Source organism: Psittacula echo, assembly GCF_963264785.1.
Source record: "Psittacula echo genome assembly, chromosome: 4".
NCBI classification, from domain to species: Eukaryota; Metazoa; Chordata; class Aves; order Psittaciformes; family Psittacidae; genus Psittacula; species Psittacula echo.
Window position 1 is genome coordinate 121,414,917 of NC_137738.1, and position 14,821 is coordinate 121,429,737.

The 14,821-nt window shown below is 60.1% G+C and overlaps 2 protein-coding genes and 1 long non-coding RNA gene across 5 annotated transcripts in view; 2 read left to right on the forward strand and 1 right to left on the reverse strand.

The window, feature by feature from the left end:
* Positions 1–386: 386 nt before the first annotated feature.
* FBLN7 (fibulin 7) lies at positions 387–7,617 on the forward strand (the record flags this gene model as incomplete). The annotated part of the gene is made up of 8 exons (XM_080616074.1): positions 387–485; positions 1,466–1,625; positions 2,776–2,946; positions 3,609–3,734; positions 3,822–3,959; positions 5,073–5,210; positions 6,442–6,580; positions 7,245–7,617. 8 exons carry the CDS (start codon positions 387–389, stop codon positions 7,615–7,617), a joined length of 1,344 nt encoding a protein of 447 aa, XP_080472200.1.
* A 23-nt stretch (positions 7,618–7,640) lies between these two features.
* Positions 7,641–12,348, reverse strand: LOC308220431. Its single transcript, XR_013956662.1, has 3 exons — positions 12,173–12,348; positions 9,479–9,698; positions 7,641–7,770 (listed from the first exon to the last, which is right to left on the reverse strand). It is a non-coding gene; the product is annotated as an uncharacterized lncRNA (long non-coding RNA).
* Positions 12,349–14,007: 1,659 nt separating this feature from the next.
* Positions 14,008–14,821, forward strand: part of ZC3H6 (zinc finger CCCH-type containing 6) — a 30,145-nt gene continuing 29,331 nt past the window's right edge. For all 3 annotated transcript variants that reach the window (XR_013956715.1, XM_080616717.1, XM_080616718.1), the window contains exon 1: positions 14,008–14,698. Coding sequence is in view for 2 of the 3 variants with exons in the window: in XM_080616717.1 (XP_080472843.1) it covers positions 14,607–14,698 (92 nt within the window). In the remaining variant the exon portion in view is untranslated. The remainder of the gene's footprint in view (positions 14,699–14,821) is intronic.

Below are 14,821 nucleotides of genomic sequence, written 5' to 3' on the forward strand. Positions count from 1 at the left end.
TACCTGGGTGGGGAGGGATGCCGGGCTGCAGATGGGGGTGCAGGGGCTGGAAAGGGGGTCCCGGCCCATCCGGAGCCGCCGTTGCTGTCCCGCCCGGTGCCCGCTCGTCCGGGCAGCGCAGGAGCGGCTTCCCTGGGTGCCCCCCAAAACCGGCACCGGCGGGCGCGGGAGGGCGCGGGGCGGCCGCACGCGTGTCCGGATGCGCGGGGATGTCCCGGGGGGTCCCCGCAGCATCCCCCGGGCAGGGCCGGGGCGGGAGAGGCGCCTCCTCCTACCCGCGGCGCGTCCCGCTCCACGCGTGGGGCGGGGGAAGAGCGCGGAGCGGGGCGGGAGCGGCGCCCGGGACAGCCCTTCCTCGGCGCACGGAGCGCGCCGGCCGCCGGACCATGCCGGGGCCGCGGGGCCGCCCCCCGCTGCCGCCGCCGCTGCTGCCGCCGCTGCTGCTGCTGCTGCTGCTGCTGCTCCCGGCCGCGCCGGCCGCGCAGGTGAGCGGGACCCAAGGGCTGGGGCTCCCTTCCTTCCCCCAGGGTCTGGCCCTTGTTCCCCAGGGAAGGTCCCCGCCGGGCCCTGGAGCTCTTCTTTTCCTCCTACCCCACACCTGGATCGCCACCGAGCACACCGGGAGCAAAGACCCCCCCCCGGTTCCATGGGAGAACGGGGTTTGTGCTGCTCAGCATCCCACCGGGAGCTCCCGCCGGCTCCGGGAGCTGAACCGGCCCTAACAAAGAGCCCTTCATTAAAGCCAGCACTCGCCCCGCACCTCTTTGCTTCTGCCTCCCTTCCTCTGGTGCGGGCACCCCGGAGCTGCTGGCACAGACGGGCTCATCCCAACCAAGAACCTGTGATCCCCAAACAGCACCGAGGGAAGCGGAGCCCGCGCCGGGGCTGGATCCTATTCCCGCTCCGTAAACCCAGTAGCTGCTGGAAATGAGAGTAACTCTGTGGCTGGGAGGGAATGAAATCCCTCGGGGCAAGAGAGCTCCTTCGCTCCAGCCTCATCCCACCCAACCCAAACCCCTTGTGACCTCTCCTCCACGCACCCTGTGAGTGTCAGAGCTCAGAACTGCCCTGGCTTTGCTCAGCCCTTGCTCCTTTCCTCCACCTTGAAGCCAATTCCACAGGAAAACCCATACTAACGGTGCCCATGGGCATGAGTCAGCCCGTGGCAGCGATCCCTGTGCAGGCAGGAGTCCCACCAGCGTCCTGGCCCCGGCAGAGCTCACAAGACAGCTGTTTTCCTCCTGGTTTGTCATGTGGAAGTGGGACAGGGCTGGAGCTCCAGCAGGATGAGCACGAGTTCCAGCATCCATCCCGCAGACTGATCGCAGCCCCGTGGCAGCGCCGCATTACCCGGGTGGATGTCGAGCTCCGGGCTCCATGCACAGGCTGAAACCCCTCCTGCACATGGGGGGGAAAGGATGGAACGAGGTCTCTGTGGGGTGTTTGATGCCCTCTGTCCCCGCAGAGCTGCCTGAGCAGGCAGCAGCTCCTGGCCGCCATCCGGCAGATGCAGCAGCTGCTGAAGGGGCAGGAGACGCGCTTCGCCGAGGGGCTGCGTGTGATGAAGAGCCGGCTCAGCACCCTGCACGCGTCCCTGGCCAAGGGACCAGCCACGGCGCTGCCTGGTGAGTCCCCACGTCACACAGAGAGCCTGCGGGACACCGAGGCGGGATGCCCGGGGTGTGACAGGGGAGGTTTGGGCATCCCTGGGAATGGAGATGACTCCATTCGAATTGAAGCGCTTCCAGCCTGGTAATATGTGGGGAAGTGAAAGATCCAGAGCTGCGAAGTGGGGACCTGCTGCAAAGCTGGGTTCAAACTGCAACAGGGGAAGTTCAGGTTTGATAGAAGGGAGAAGCTCTTCCCTGTGAGGGTGCTGAGGTGCTGGCACAGAGAAGCTGTGGCTGCCCCATCCCTGGCAGTGTTCAAGGCCAGGTTGGACACAGGGGCTTGGAGCAAGCTGCTCCAGTGGAAGGGGTCCCTGCCCGTGGCAGGGGTTGGAGCTGGGGGTAGGTGGGCTGGAAAACCATGTCCCCAGCAAAATAGGTGGCAAAAATGCCACCAAGCCCCTTGCCAGGGATACTCAGCCCCAACCTCTCTGCTGGGCTTTCCTGTGGGGCTGGATAGAATGGAATCAATGAGCTCTGAAAAGCCCTTTAAGCTCACCCAGTCCAACCCTTACCCCAGCCCTGCCAAGGCCACCCCTAACCCATGGCACTGAGGCCTCGTCTCCACGGGCTGTGAACCCTTGCAGGGACGGTGCCTGCAGCCCTGCCCTGGGCAGCCTGTTCCAATGCCTGAGCACCCTCTGGGGCAGGAATTGTTCCTCAGCTCCATCTAAACCTGCCCTGGTGCAGCTTGAGGCCGGTTCCTCTTGTCCCATCCCTTGTTCCTTGGGAGCAGAGCCCAGCCCCTCCTGGCTCCATCCTCCTCTCAGGCACTTGTAGGGAGCCATCAGGTCCCCCCTGAGCCTTCTCTTCTCCACACTGAACCCCCCAGGTCCCTCAGCCCTTCCCCATCACACTGTGCTCCAGGCCCTGCACCAGCTCCGGTGCCCTTCTCTGTCCCCGCTCCAGCCCCTCAATGCCTCTCTTGTAGTGAGGGGCCCAGAACCATCAATGAACCTCAGCAGGTCACTATTCGGGGGAGATAACAGTTAAAGAGGAGGAACTGGGTGAACTGTGCCTCGGGTAGAGTTGGGCATGGAAAGCTAAAGGTGTTGCTCCCCAAAGCACCCTCCTGAACATGATCACTCTCCCTATTGTGTTCCTGCAGCCTCCTGCCCTGCCCTGCAGGCCCCTGCAGATGGGAAGAAGTTTGGCTCCAAGTACCTGGTGGAGCACGAGGTTCACTTCACCTGCGACCCCGGCTTCCAGCTCCTGGGCTCCAGCACCAGGACGTGCCAGGCCAACGGCAGCTGGACCGGGCAGGAGCCCCGCTGCACAGGTACTGCCCCAGAGCTCAGCTGCAGGGCAGGGGTGGAACCTGGGACACGGGGAGGGTGACAGGGTCCACCAATGGGGAGGTACCGCAGCTGTCCTGGAGTCGTGCTCAGCCAATGTCCAGGGATGCTGCAGCTCCCGAGGCCGGTGCTTTGGTACCTCTCATCCTCAAGGAAAGGTGGAAATTGCAGCTGGAGCATCACCTGCAGCACAGCAGTGGAGATGATGGAGGGGGGTAGACATCAGTGCTATTGTGGCTCCTTTGTACTGAGGCAGCATTGGAAACGACTGATGTGTCTCAGTTTGGGAACATCATAGAATCATGGAATGGTTTGGGTTGAAGGGACCTTAAAGCTCATCCATTCCCAACCCCTGCCACGGGCAGGGACGCCTTCCACTGGAGCAGCTTGCTCCAAGCCCCTGTGTCCAACCTGGCCTTGAACACTGCCAGGGATGGGGCAGCCACAGCTTCTCTGGGCACCCTGGGCCAGCGCCTCAGCACCCTCACAGGGAAGAGCTTCTGCCTAAGAGCTCAGCTCAGTGTCCCTCTTTCACCTTGAAGCCAGATGGTTCTCAGGTGCTGCAGGGTAGCAGTGTGTGCAGCATCCCTGTGACTTGCTCCCCAAGACACAATGAAATGAAACATGCGTTCTCTTTCCATTGCAGAGATCAGCGAGTGCTCGAGCAGCCCCTGCCAGAACGGGGGCACGTGCCTGGAGGGGCTCAACCAGTTCAAGTGCCTCTGCCCGCAGCAGTGGACCGGGGCCACCTGCCAGTACCAGGCACAGACAGGTGGGTGACCCCGCGGGGTGGGTGACACCTCCGGGTGTCTCTTGTCACCCACCTCATTGAACCCCATCCCGCCCTGTGTCCCCCCAGCTCCTCCTGCCTGGAGCGTCACGGACGACCCAGCCTTCAGCCGCCAGCCCCGCTGTGCCCAGATTGACCAGACCCAGCACTGCAGCTGCGAGCCCGGCTTCCACATGAGCGGCACCGCGGCCACCGGCCTCTGCCAGGGTGAGCTCCGAACCGGGATGGGGATGGAGATGGAGGGGATGGGGATGGAGGGGATGGGGATGGTGGGGATGGGGATGGTGGGGATGGGGATGGAGGGGATGGGGATGGAGGGGATGGGGATGGAGGGGATGGGGATGGAGGGGATGGGGATGGAGGGGATGGGGATGGAGGGGATGGGGATGGAGGGGATGGGGATGGAGGGGATGGGGATGGAGGGGATGGGGATGGAGGGGATGGGGATGGTGGGGGTGGGGATGGTGGGGATGGGGATGGAGGGGATGGGGATGGTGGGGGTGGGGATGGGGATGGAGGGGATGGGGATGGAGGGGATGGGGATGGTGGGGATGGGGATGGAGGGGATGGGGATGGAGGGGATGGGGATGGAGGGGATGGGGATGGTGGGGGTGGGGATGGGGATGGAGGGGATGGGGATGGAGGGGATGGGGATGGTGGGGATGGGGATGGAGGGGATGGGGATGGTGGGGATGGGGATGGAGGGGATGGGGATGGTGGGGATGGGGATGGAGGGGATGGGGATGGAGGGGATGGGGATGGAGGGGATGGGGATGGTGGGGATGGGGATGGAGGGGATGGGGATGGAGGGGATGGGGATGATGGGGATGGAGGGGATGGGGATGGAGGGGATGGGGATGGAGGGGATGGGGATGGTGGGGATGGGGATGGTGGGGATGGGGATGGTGGGGATGGGGATGGAGGGGATGGGGATGGTGGGGATGGGGATGGAGGGGATGGGGATGATGGGGATGGAGGGGATGGGGATGGAGGGGATGAGGATGGTGGGGATGGGGATGGAGGGGATGGGGATGGAGGGGATGGGGATGGAGGGGATGGGGATGATGGGGATGGAGGGGATGGGGATGGAGGGGATGGGGATGGAGGGGATGGGGATGGTGGGGATGGGGATGGAGGGGATGGGGATGGAGGGGATGGGGATGGAGGGGATGGGGATGGTGGGGATGGGGATGGAGGGGATGGGGATGATGGGGATGGAGGGGATGGGGATGGAGGGGATGAGGATGGTGGGGATGGGGATGGAGGGGATGGGGATGGTGGGGATGGGGTCTCACCTCTGCACCCCTTGTCTCTCCGCAGACCTCAATGAGTGTGAGGTGTACAAGCGGGATGGGGGACCCCGGCTCTGTGCTCATGCCTGCGTCAACCTGCCCGGCTCCTACCGCTGCGCCTGCCCCGGCGGGTACGTGCTGCTGGGCGATGGCAAGAGCTGTGAAGGTGAGGAGGGCAGGACGGAAACGTGCCCTGTCCCAGCTTCCACAACTGCTGCTTTCTATTTTGAACCCATTTTTCTACTTCTTTACAAGCATTTCTGTGTGTGGGAATATTGGTGGGATTGCACAGGGAGATGGTGCCCAGGCGGGGAGGAAAATCATCACAGAACCCAGCCTGGTTTCTGTTGGAAGAGACCTTAAAGCTCCTCCAGCTCCAACCCCTGCCACGGGCAGGGACCCCTTCCACTGGAGCAGCTTGCTCCAAGCCCCTGTGTCCAACCTGGCCTTGAACACTGCCAGGGATGGGGCAGCCACAGCTTCTCTGGGCACCCTGTGCCAGCGCCTCAGCACCCTCACAGGGAAGAGCTTCTGCCTTGTCTCTAACCTGAACTTCCCGTTTCAGTTTGAACCCATCACCCCTTGTCCTGTCACTACAGTCCCTGATGAAGAGTCCCTCTCCAGCATCCCTGTAGCCCCCTTCAGACACTGGAAGCTGCTCTGAGGTCTCCACGCAGCTTCTCTTCTCCAGCCCCAGCTTTCTCAGCCTGGTCCCTTGGGCATCCCCAAGGAGAAACATTTCTAAAGAGGGTTACAAGCCAAGGATTACCTGGGAAGGGGTCAGCAGCTTCTCCTCCAGAACCAGCGCAGCTGGGGAGAGGGTTGAGAGCAAAGCAGAGGAGCAGTGGTTAGGGATGGTGGGTGGCCAGAACTACTCGTGTGATGTCTCCTCCTGAAGAAGAGGGATTTTTAGGCTATAAAGGGTTGATTATTGCAGTTCATGGAGAGAAAACTCACACTTTCTTCTTTTCTCCTCCATTTTCTCCTTTCCCCATCCCCCCCATTTCTGCCTGTTCCAAAGTATCTAATTCTCCCAGCAAGTGTCTGCATTCCAAGCTCCTGATTCTATTGCCGGGTACCTCAGTGGTTACAAAGGCGTGTTTGGTAAATAGAAAGAGGTGGTGTTTGCAAACAAGTAGGTGGAAAGTAGGGGAACTAAGTCCCCCCTGCTGCTGTGAGAGCAGTGCTGTTAACCCTGGCTGGCCCAGGGCATAGCTCAGGGAGAGCAGCGCAGGCACAGACAGGGTTTGGGGTGACTGAGGTGTTTTCAGCCACCTCTCTTTGATCACATTTGATGTCTGACCCATTTCAAGGTGTCTTTGCCTACTTTCTGCCCTCCGTGAGGTCAGCTCCAGGTCTCTGGTGAGCCTGACCTGCTGCCCACCTCTGTTTTACAGACATCGACGAGTGTGCTCTGTCCCAGGACAACTGCACGAGGGGAACAACCTGCATCAACACTGGGGGGGGCTTCCAGTGTGTGAGCCCCCAGTGCCCCCCGCCCGCTGGCAACGTCACCTATGTCAAGACATCACCCTTGTAAGTGCAGTAGGGTGCAAAGCCTCATCCCGCTCTCATAGAACCCCAGCCTGGTTTGTGTTGGAAGGGGCATTTAAAGCTCCTCCAGCTCCAACCCCATGCCACAGGCAGGGACCCCTTCCACTGGAGCAGCTTGCTCCAAGCCCCTGTGTCCAACCTGGCCTTGAGCACTGCCAGGGATGGGGCAGCCACAGCTTCTCTGGGCACCCTGGGCCAGCGCCTCAGCACCCTCACAGGGAAGAGCTTCTGCCTAAGAGCTCAGCTCAGTCTCCCCTGTTCTGGCAGGTTCAAGCCATTCCCCTTGGCCTGTCCCTACAGGCCCTTGTCCCAAGCCCCTCTCCAGGTTTCCTGCAGCCCCTTCAGGCACTGGAGCTGCTCTCAGGTCTCCCCTTCAGGAGCCTTCTCTTCTCCAGGCTGCCCCAGCCCAGCTCTCTCAGCCTGGCTCCAGAGCAGAGCTGCTCCAGCCCTCGCAGCATCTCCATGGCCTCCTCTGGGCTCGCTCCAACAGCTCCACGTCCCTCTTGTGCTGCTGCCCCAGAGCTGGGGTGCTGGGTTCTAAAAACACATGTAGCATCCCCATAGATACACCACCACTGAGGTGGGGGACACGGACCCAGCATCCCTGGTGCTCCCAGAAACTCTCCCTATGTCTTTCCCTTTGCAGCCAGTGTGAGCGCAACCCCTGCCCGATGGAGAGCCGCTCATGCCACCAAGCCCCCAAAACCATCTCCTTCCACTACCTTCCGCTGCCATCCAAGCTGCTGACTCCCACCCCACTGTTCCGCATGGCCACGGCGGCAGCTCCCGGCCGGCCGGGCCCTGACAGCCTCCGCTTCGGCATCGCGGGCGGCAACAACCGTGGGCACTTTGTGATGCAGCGCTCGGACCGGCACACCGGGGAGCTCATCCTGGTGCAGAGCCTCCAGGGCCCCCAGACCATCCAGGTGGATGTGGACATGTCCGAGTACCTGGACCGTGTCTTCCAGGCCAAGCACGTGTCCAGAATCACCATCTTCGTGTCTGCCTATGAGTTTTAGGGGAGGTGGCAGCCGGGCTGGTCCCTGCACAGCATCCTCCGCACGGAAGCACCAGCCCTGGAGGCGGGTCTCTAACAGGAGCTCCAGGTGACATCCCACAGCAAAGCCTCTCTGCATCCTCCCCTCTGCATTGAGGTTGTTCTTTGGCACCACCTATACTGGGGGGAAAAGAGGGAAATGAGGTGCAGAAGGAATCAGGTGCAGGTTACCCACTCACTGGCGTGTGGGAGCAGAGCATCAGCCTCACCTGAAGCTCCACAAGCACAATGTCCCACAGCCTCAGTGCCTGCACAGCACAGAAAGCAGTGGATAGAAACCATGGCCCTTATTGCCTTTTAATTCCTTTATTTCATAGGAAATAAGTTAAAGTGGTGCATGCAGGAGGAGGGAGGCTCATAGCAGGTACTGCTCTCCCCCCCGCTGGCTCGGGCTTGCGTGCACTGACCCCAGTCCTGTTAAAGCATAGAGGCATGGTTTGGGTTGGAAAGGACCTTAAAGCTCATGCGGTTCCAACCCCTGCCACAGGCAGGGACACCTTCCACCAGAGCAGCTTGCTCAAAGTCCCAGCCTCTGCTCCCCTTTGGATGAGGAAACCTGTGGCAGCCTGCATGAAGGGGCCTGGTCCAGGCTTCCAATCCCGTGGGATTGACCGGGACTGGAAAAATCCATGAATCCATGAATGAATCCATGCTCGAGGGAGCTGGAGATGCGCCTATTTCATTTTTCCATCAGGCACAGCCTCACTGCGCTGTGTGTATGCAGCGATGGGGATAGAGGGGGTTTGGCTGGAAACCATGCCGGGGGGAGGGACATGCACACGGACACCCCTCCCTGGCCTTGCTCTCTTCCCCTCGGCACCTCGGTGCTTGTCCATGTTAACCACAACCCCTGCCCAACGTTATGCATGTTCTCTGTTACGCTGGTTTAGTACCATGATATAACCTCTGAGCAGAATAAAGTACCCAAAGCACGTGTCGATGGGGATGATGCTCACCTGGAGCTGCCCGCGGAGGACTCAGGGTCTGTGGGGGAAGAACCTGCCTCTGTCAGGTTTATCTTTCTGCCTGATGTTGCCCCAAAAATGCAGTGGGGTAGAATTTCCTTGGGATTTTATGCTGCTTCCACTAAATCCTTCCCACTCCTTGCCCCAATGACTCCAGTCTGTGCTGCATCCATTGGGGGATGGAGCTCCTGGTTTTATTTGGGGGGAATACAGCTTTTCCATGGAGCTCAGGAGGGGGGCAGGACCTTTCCCCACAGAACAAGGAGGGACATTCAGTGCCTGCTGCTCAGCACAGGGCTGCTGGATCCCGATCCCGGCGGATGGAGGATGTTTGGGTTGGCGGCTGCTCCGGTGGGATGGTGGAGCTGGGCAGGGAAAATGCATCCCAGGCTTGTGCTGGCGGAGGGAGATGAAAACCCAACAGGCAGCTTAGAGGAGAACCCAAACATGGGAATTAATGCTCTTCTGAGAGTGGAGCTGCTCCCAGAGCAGGGAGTGGTGGAGCAGCAGGACCTGGGAGCTGCCACCTTCATCTGGGGGTGGCGGAGACCCTAGGCAGGACAAAGACCAGGAGGAGCATCAGGAAAGAAGGGAATGGCTGGGTGCTATCCCCTTCAAAGTGGGCTGAGATGTCCTCTCATCTCCTCCCCTAAGGCAGGAGGATTCCTTTGCCCTGCCAAGGACACCCCTTCAGTCCTGGGGTGATGGAGGGACTGTCACCATGGAGATGGCATCAGGATGGGGAAGGACCTGGCCTGGGTTTATTTCCCTTGCTGTGATCAGAGGATAGTGCTGGGTATCATCACAGGAGGAAGAGGGAACGGGCAGGACAGGCTGGTGCACTGCTCTGTTGTGTACCTGCGTCTGGGATGCCTCGAGAACAGGCAATGAGGTTTTCCTTGGAGCTACTCAGATTCCAGCCAAGTCATGTTCCATCCAGGAAAGGGAGCAGTTATCCTCATGAACCCGGCCTGGCACGTGGTCTGAATTAGCCTTTGATAAAAGCAGTTCTGTGGGACATGTCCTCATACGCCACTGAGACCACTGCTGGGACACAGAAGCTGGAGCAGGAAAGGAGCTGAAAGGAAAGGGAATGTTTTCTTGGATTATTCTTTTAGGAGAAGATGGACAGGATGCTTTGGGAAAGGAGACAGAGTTATAAGGAAGAAGGCTGCAGAGTGGGCAGCCCAGAGCCTGTGGTTTGCCACAGTGGCTGCAGTTGCCCAGCCTGGTTGGACATGCTTCTGTTGCTGTGATATAGGGATGATAAAGGAAAACCTGCACTTGGGGATGTGCTCCTCCAAGAGGAGGGCTGGGACATGCCAGAGCAGCTCCTGGTGCCTCACCTCTGCTGTCTCCATCACCCGCTCCTGGCCGCGGTACCGGGTGAAGCCGTGTTTCATCATCCCTGCACTTGCCAGGCGCTGGGAGCCAAACCCAGGAGCCTGTCAGAGGAGCAGTTCCTGATGGGCAGAATAGTTTCCATCTGATGCTTTCCCCAGCTAATGAGGCTGGAGACGGGCGCCTGGAGCTCCGCACCGGAGGCTCTTCCTCACAGCACAACGTTTATCCCAGCTCCCCAGGCCAGGGTGAACTGGTTTCCCCTCTCCGGCCGGGCTGGAACGTGCTCCCAGCCGCATCCCGCTGGCCTGGAGAGCCAGGCCTGGGGCCGGGCAGCTCGGCTGTCTCCTGGCTGCACAGCTCCCTCTCAGCCCCACAAACGTTTAAGGTCAGCTCTGCAGCGTCTGGCCGGGGCTGCAAACCTTTGGCCAGTGTCTGAGCTGACTCAAGAGGTTTTCTTCCCCTCCCAGAGCAGCCACTCTGGCATCCTGCATGCTTCCTGAGCCTGGAATGTGCAGAGAGAGGCTCTTCAGGCCCTGGGAAATACAACTGCTCTTTGGAATAAGCCTTTCAATTTCCAGGGGTTTGGGGGGGAAAGCGCTCCCTCTCCTCTTCACCCCATGAAGGGAGATGAGTCCCAACCTCAGGGCATGGGCAAGAGGAGATGACCATGGCTTCCTGACCTGTTTTCTCATCATCATCATCATCATCCTCCTTCCAAAACACATTCCAGATGGGCCTCTCCCTGCCAGGCATCCAAAGTCCTGAGCATCCCTGAGCTTCTCCTGCCCTTCAGCCTGATGAGATTAAGATGAGCATGACCAGCAGTTCGAGGGAGGGGATCCTGTCCCTCTGCTCTGCTCTGGTGAGACCCCACTTGCAGCACTGTGTGCAGTGCTGGTGCCCTCAACGTGAGGGCATGGAGCTGTTGGAGCAAGTCCAGAGGAGGCCACGAGGATGCTCAGGGGCTGCAGCACCTCCTGTATGGAGACAGGCTGAGAACATTGGGGCTGTTCAGCCTGGAGAAGAGAAGCTGCGTGGAGACCTCAGAGCAGCTTCCAGTGTCTGAAAGGGGCCTACAAGGATGCTGGGGATGGACTCTTCACCAGGGACTGCAGTGATAGGACAAGGGGTGATGGGTTCAAACTGAAACAGGGGAAGTTCAGTTTGGAGATAAGGCAGAAGCTCTTCCCTGTGAGGGTGCTGAGGCGCTGGCACAGGGTGCCCAGAGAAGCTGTGGCTGCCCCATCCCTGGCAGTGTTCAAGGCCAGGTTGGACACAGGGGCTTGGAGCAAGCTGCTCCAGTGGAAGGGGTCCCTGCCCGTGGCAGGGGTTGGAGCTGGGGGAGCTTTAAGGTCTCTTCCAATCTGAACCATTCCCTGATTCCATGACTCTATGAGATACATCCCTGCAAGCAGAATGATAATTCTCTTTTCTGCATAAGGCTGCAGGTTAAAATTTGAGTTTTATTACCCCGAGAAGCCAAAACACTCATTAATCCCATTATGGGCTTTGATGAAGAGCTGAATCACAGCTCTATTTGTTATGGTTGCTAGGTATGTTGCTACAACCCCTGATCCCAATGTATCTGTGATGTCCTGGTGTGGACATCAGGGAATTGGGTTAGCTGCTGTTGCCAAACTCAGCTGTATTTTGGGGAAAAGAAGAAAAGAGCCATTGAGGAACCTCTCAGGAGTGTAACTTCCTCCCTGACAACACAAGTACATGGAGGGATATTGAAGCAAACAGCTACACATTGCCCCTGCTGACACAGTTTTGGTTAAAACCCGTGAATCCCAGACTGGTTTGGGTTGGAAGGGACACAAAGTTCATCTAATTCCAGTCCCCAAGCCATGAGCAGGGAATAACATGTTGCACCTGCACATGCTGCAAGAAACCAGGAGTCAGGTTTTAATCCATATTTAAACCACCCTTGTTCCACCTTTCCCATTGTCCAGGGAGATGCTGATGAGCCCTGTGGGTGCTAGCTCCACACTCAGCTGGGCTAATTAGCTGTAATTAGCCCTAATGACTCTCAGTGGCCCACCTGAGGCAGCACCTACACCACTCCCGTGCTCCTCAGGGCCCTGTTTCCGCACCTGGGCTGCAGAAGAATGGTTTTAATGCTTGAGTTGGTTTTCTGGTTTGAGATCTCATCTCCATGAGCTCTGTGTGATGGGATGCACCCCTGGCTGAAGCTGCCCTGCTCACCTTGCTCAGGTACCAGTGTGGTGTGTGACACTGGAGATGGCTCCTTCCTCATGGATGTGAGGCTGCAATTTGCCTCTGAGAGGGGGAAAACCCCGCTCCCAAAAGGGAACCGATGTGGGTGTTCTGTCTTCTTTATTTTCTGCTAGGATTGCTGGCACTGGACAAACAGAGTCATATGTCCCAAAAAGCCCTGTTAGCCAAGGAGACCGGCCTGTAAAGGAAAATAAGTTGATGTAACTTGGGATTTGTCCAGAAAGTTTTGACAAAGTCCCTCAAAAGACAATATTGAGGGAAAAAACTGGTTGGAGAACAACAAACAAGCTTCTCCTGGGGGCTATGAAGTGCTGGGAGTCAGCAGAGCTGGAGCAAGGATGCACGTCTGGCTCTTGGCATGCGGAGCCCTGGCAGGTGGGATATCTCCAGCCTGTGGTGCTATAAACACACACATAAAGTTTATGGAAGAAAAGATGAGCAATGAGTGACAACATCTGCAGCTGATGCTGAGCGGGGCAGGAGCATCCTGAGATGGGGATGAATGTGGAGATGTGGGGCTGTAGAGATGCATGGGGAGTTCACCACCAGTGTGGAGCAACACATGGAGAGCTGCTGCTCGTATGGAGCAGGGAGGACATAGAATCCCAGACTGGTTTGTATTGGAAGGGAGCTTAAAGCTCCTCCAGCCACGGGCAGGGACCCCTTCCACTGGAGCAGCTTGCTCCAAGCCCCTGTGTCCAACCTGGCCTTGTGTTCATCATTATTGGCTTCCATAATGCTCTTCAGCATCCTATGTCTTAACAGAGGCAGCTCTATTAAGAGATCTCCATTAAGGGACCTGATCGCTCCCTACAAGTGCCTGAGAGGAGGATGGAGCCAGGAGGGGCTGGGCTCTGCTCCCAAGGAACAAGGGATGGGACAAGAGGAACCGGCCTCAAGCTGCACCAGGGCAGGTTTAGATGGAGCTGAGGAACAATTCCTGCCCCAGAGGGTGCTCAGGCATTGGAACAGGCTGCCCAGGGCAGGGCTGCAGGCACCGTCCCTGCAAGGGTTCACACCCCGTGGAGACGAGGCCTCAGTGCCATGGGTTAGGGGTGGCCTTGGCAGGGCTGGGGTAAGGGTTGGACTGGGTGAGCTTGAAGGCCTTTTCCAACCTGGTTGATTCCATGATTCCATTAAGGATTTCTTAATGAGTTTCGACGGGGTTGCACAATCCCTGTTAATGAAGCCACGCTCGCGGAGGCGCTGGTAACAAACGCCCTTCCCCCCGCACACCCTGGCACAGGATCTTGTCTCCCACCCTCTTTAACACCGTGTTTTACCGCTCCCTCTCCGCTGACCCCTGTCAGTGACCCCGCCATGACCACCTCTGCCAACGGGCGGGCCTTGCTGCGGTGACCGCGGCTCCTCGCCGGGCCCAGCTCCGCTCCCCTCAGCGGTGCCCGGATGTGGCTGGGGGGGGGGCGCTGTTTACCACAGCGCAGCCCCGGGGCAGCGCACGGCGGCGGAGGCGGGGCCGGGCTCTCGCGAGGCGGAAGCGGCGCGGAGCGGGGACAAGGGGCGGGTCGGGCCCGGAAGCGCCGTGACGGGCGGCGCCCGCCGTGCCCCGGCCGCCATAACGGGCGCGCGCGTGACGCCAGCCCGCACGCCGCGGCGGGAGCGCGCACGGCGGGCAAAGTGTATGGGGGGGTGGGGGCGTGGCCCCGCCGCGCTCGCCGTACGTCACGACGGCCGTGACGGGCGTGTGGCCTCCACCAATAGGCGCCCCCGCCGGCGGCGTGACGCGACGCCGCGGGGGGGCGGGGCTGAGCGGCGGCGGTGGGAGGAGCGCGACGGGAGGCGGCGGGCAGCGTGAGGCGACGCCATCGCGGCCCCGGCGGGCGCGGAAGACGCTGTGGTGGTGGTGGTGGAGGTGGCGGTGGTGGCGGCCGCGCGGCCGCGGAGCCAGCCCGGGGGGCGAGCGGCGGGGCTCGCTGCCGCTGTCCTCGTCCTCCGCCGCCCCGCCGCTGCTGCCGCCATTTTGTGAGAGCGGCTCGAGCGGGCGCCATGTTTGTAAGGAAGAATTAGGGCAGCCAGCAGCGGCCAGCAGCACCTCCCTTCCCCCGTGTGTGTGTCCTCTCCTGTGCCCCGGGCCTGCTCCTCCGAGCCGCCGCCGCCGCTGCCGCCTCTTCCGCCTGCCCGCGCGGGGCGGCCGGGCTCAGCCTGTGCAGCCTCGCCCTGCACTGAGTGCCCGTTAGTGTCTCACTAAGTAACCGTGAGTGAAACCTTCATCATCTCTCCTCACTGAGGGACCCGACCCTCCTCCTCACCGAGCCGCCCCCAGAGCGGCTGTGCGCGCCGCCGCCGCCGCCACCTCCTCCTCCTCCCTCCGCACCACGGGCAGCGGCAGTGTCCTGCCTTCCTCCACCTCCCTCCTCCTCACCACACCACAGCCAGCACAATGGCCTTTGAAAGCCTGTTCTCCAAACCCCCAAACCCAGTTCTTGACCCAAACATGCCCGACTCTGACAGGCAACATGCAGGGGACGAAAGGTCGAGTAACATTCTTCTCTCTCTCCGCTTCTCATAATGGTGATACTAGTGGGGTGATGCTGATAATGATGATGATGATGATGCTGTGTGTTAATGTGCCGAGGGGGTTAACGATGTTTTTGT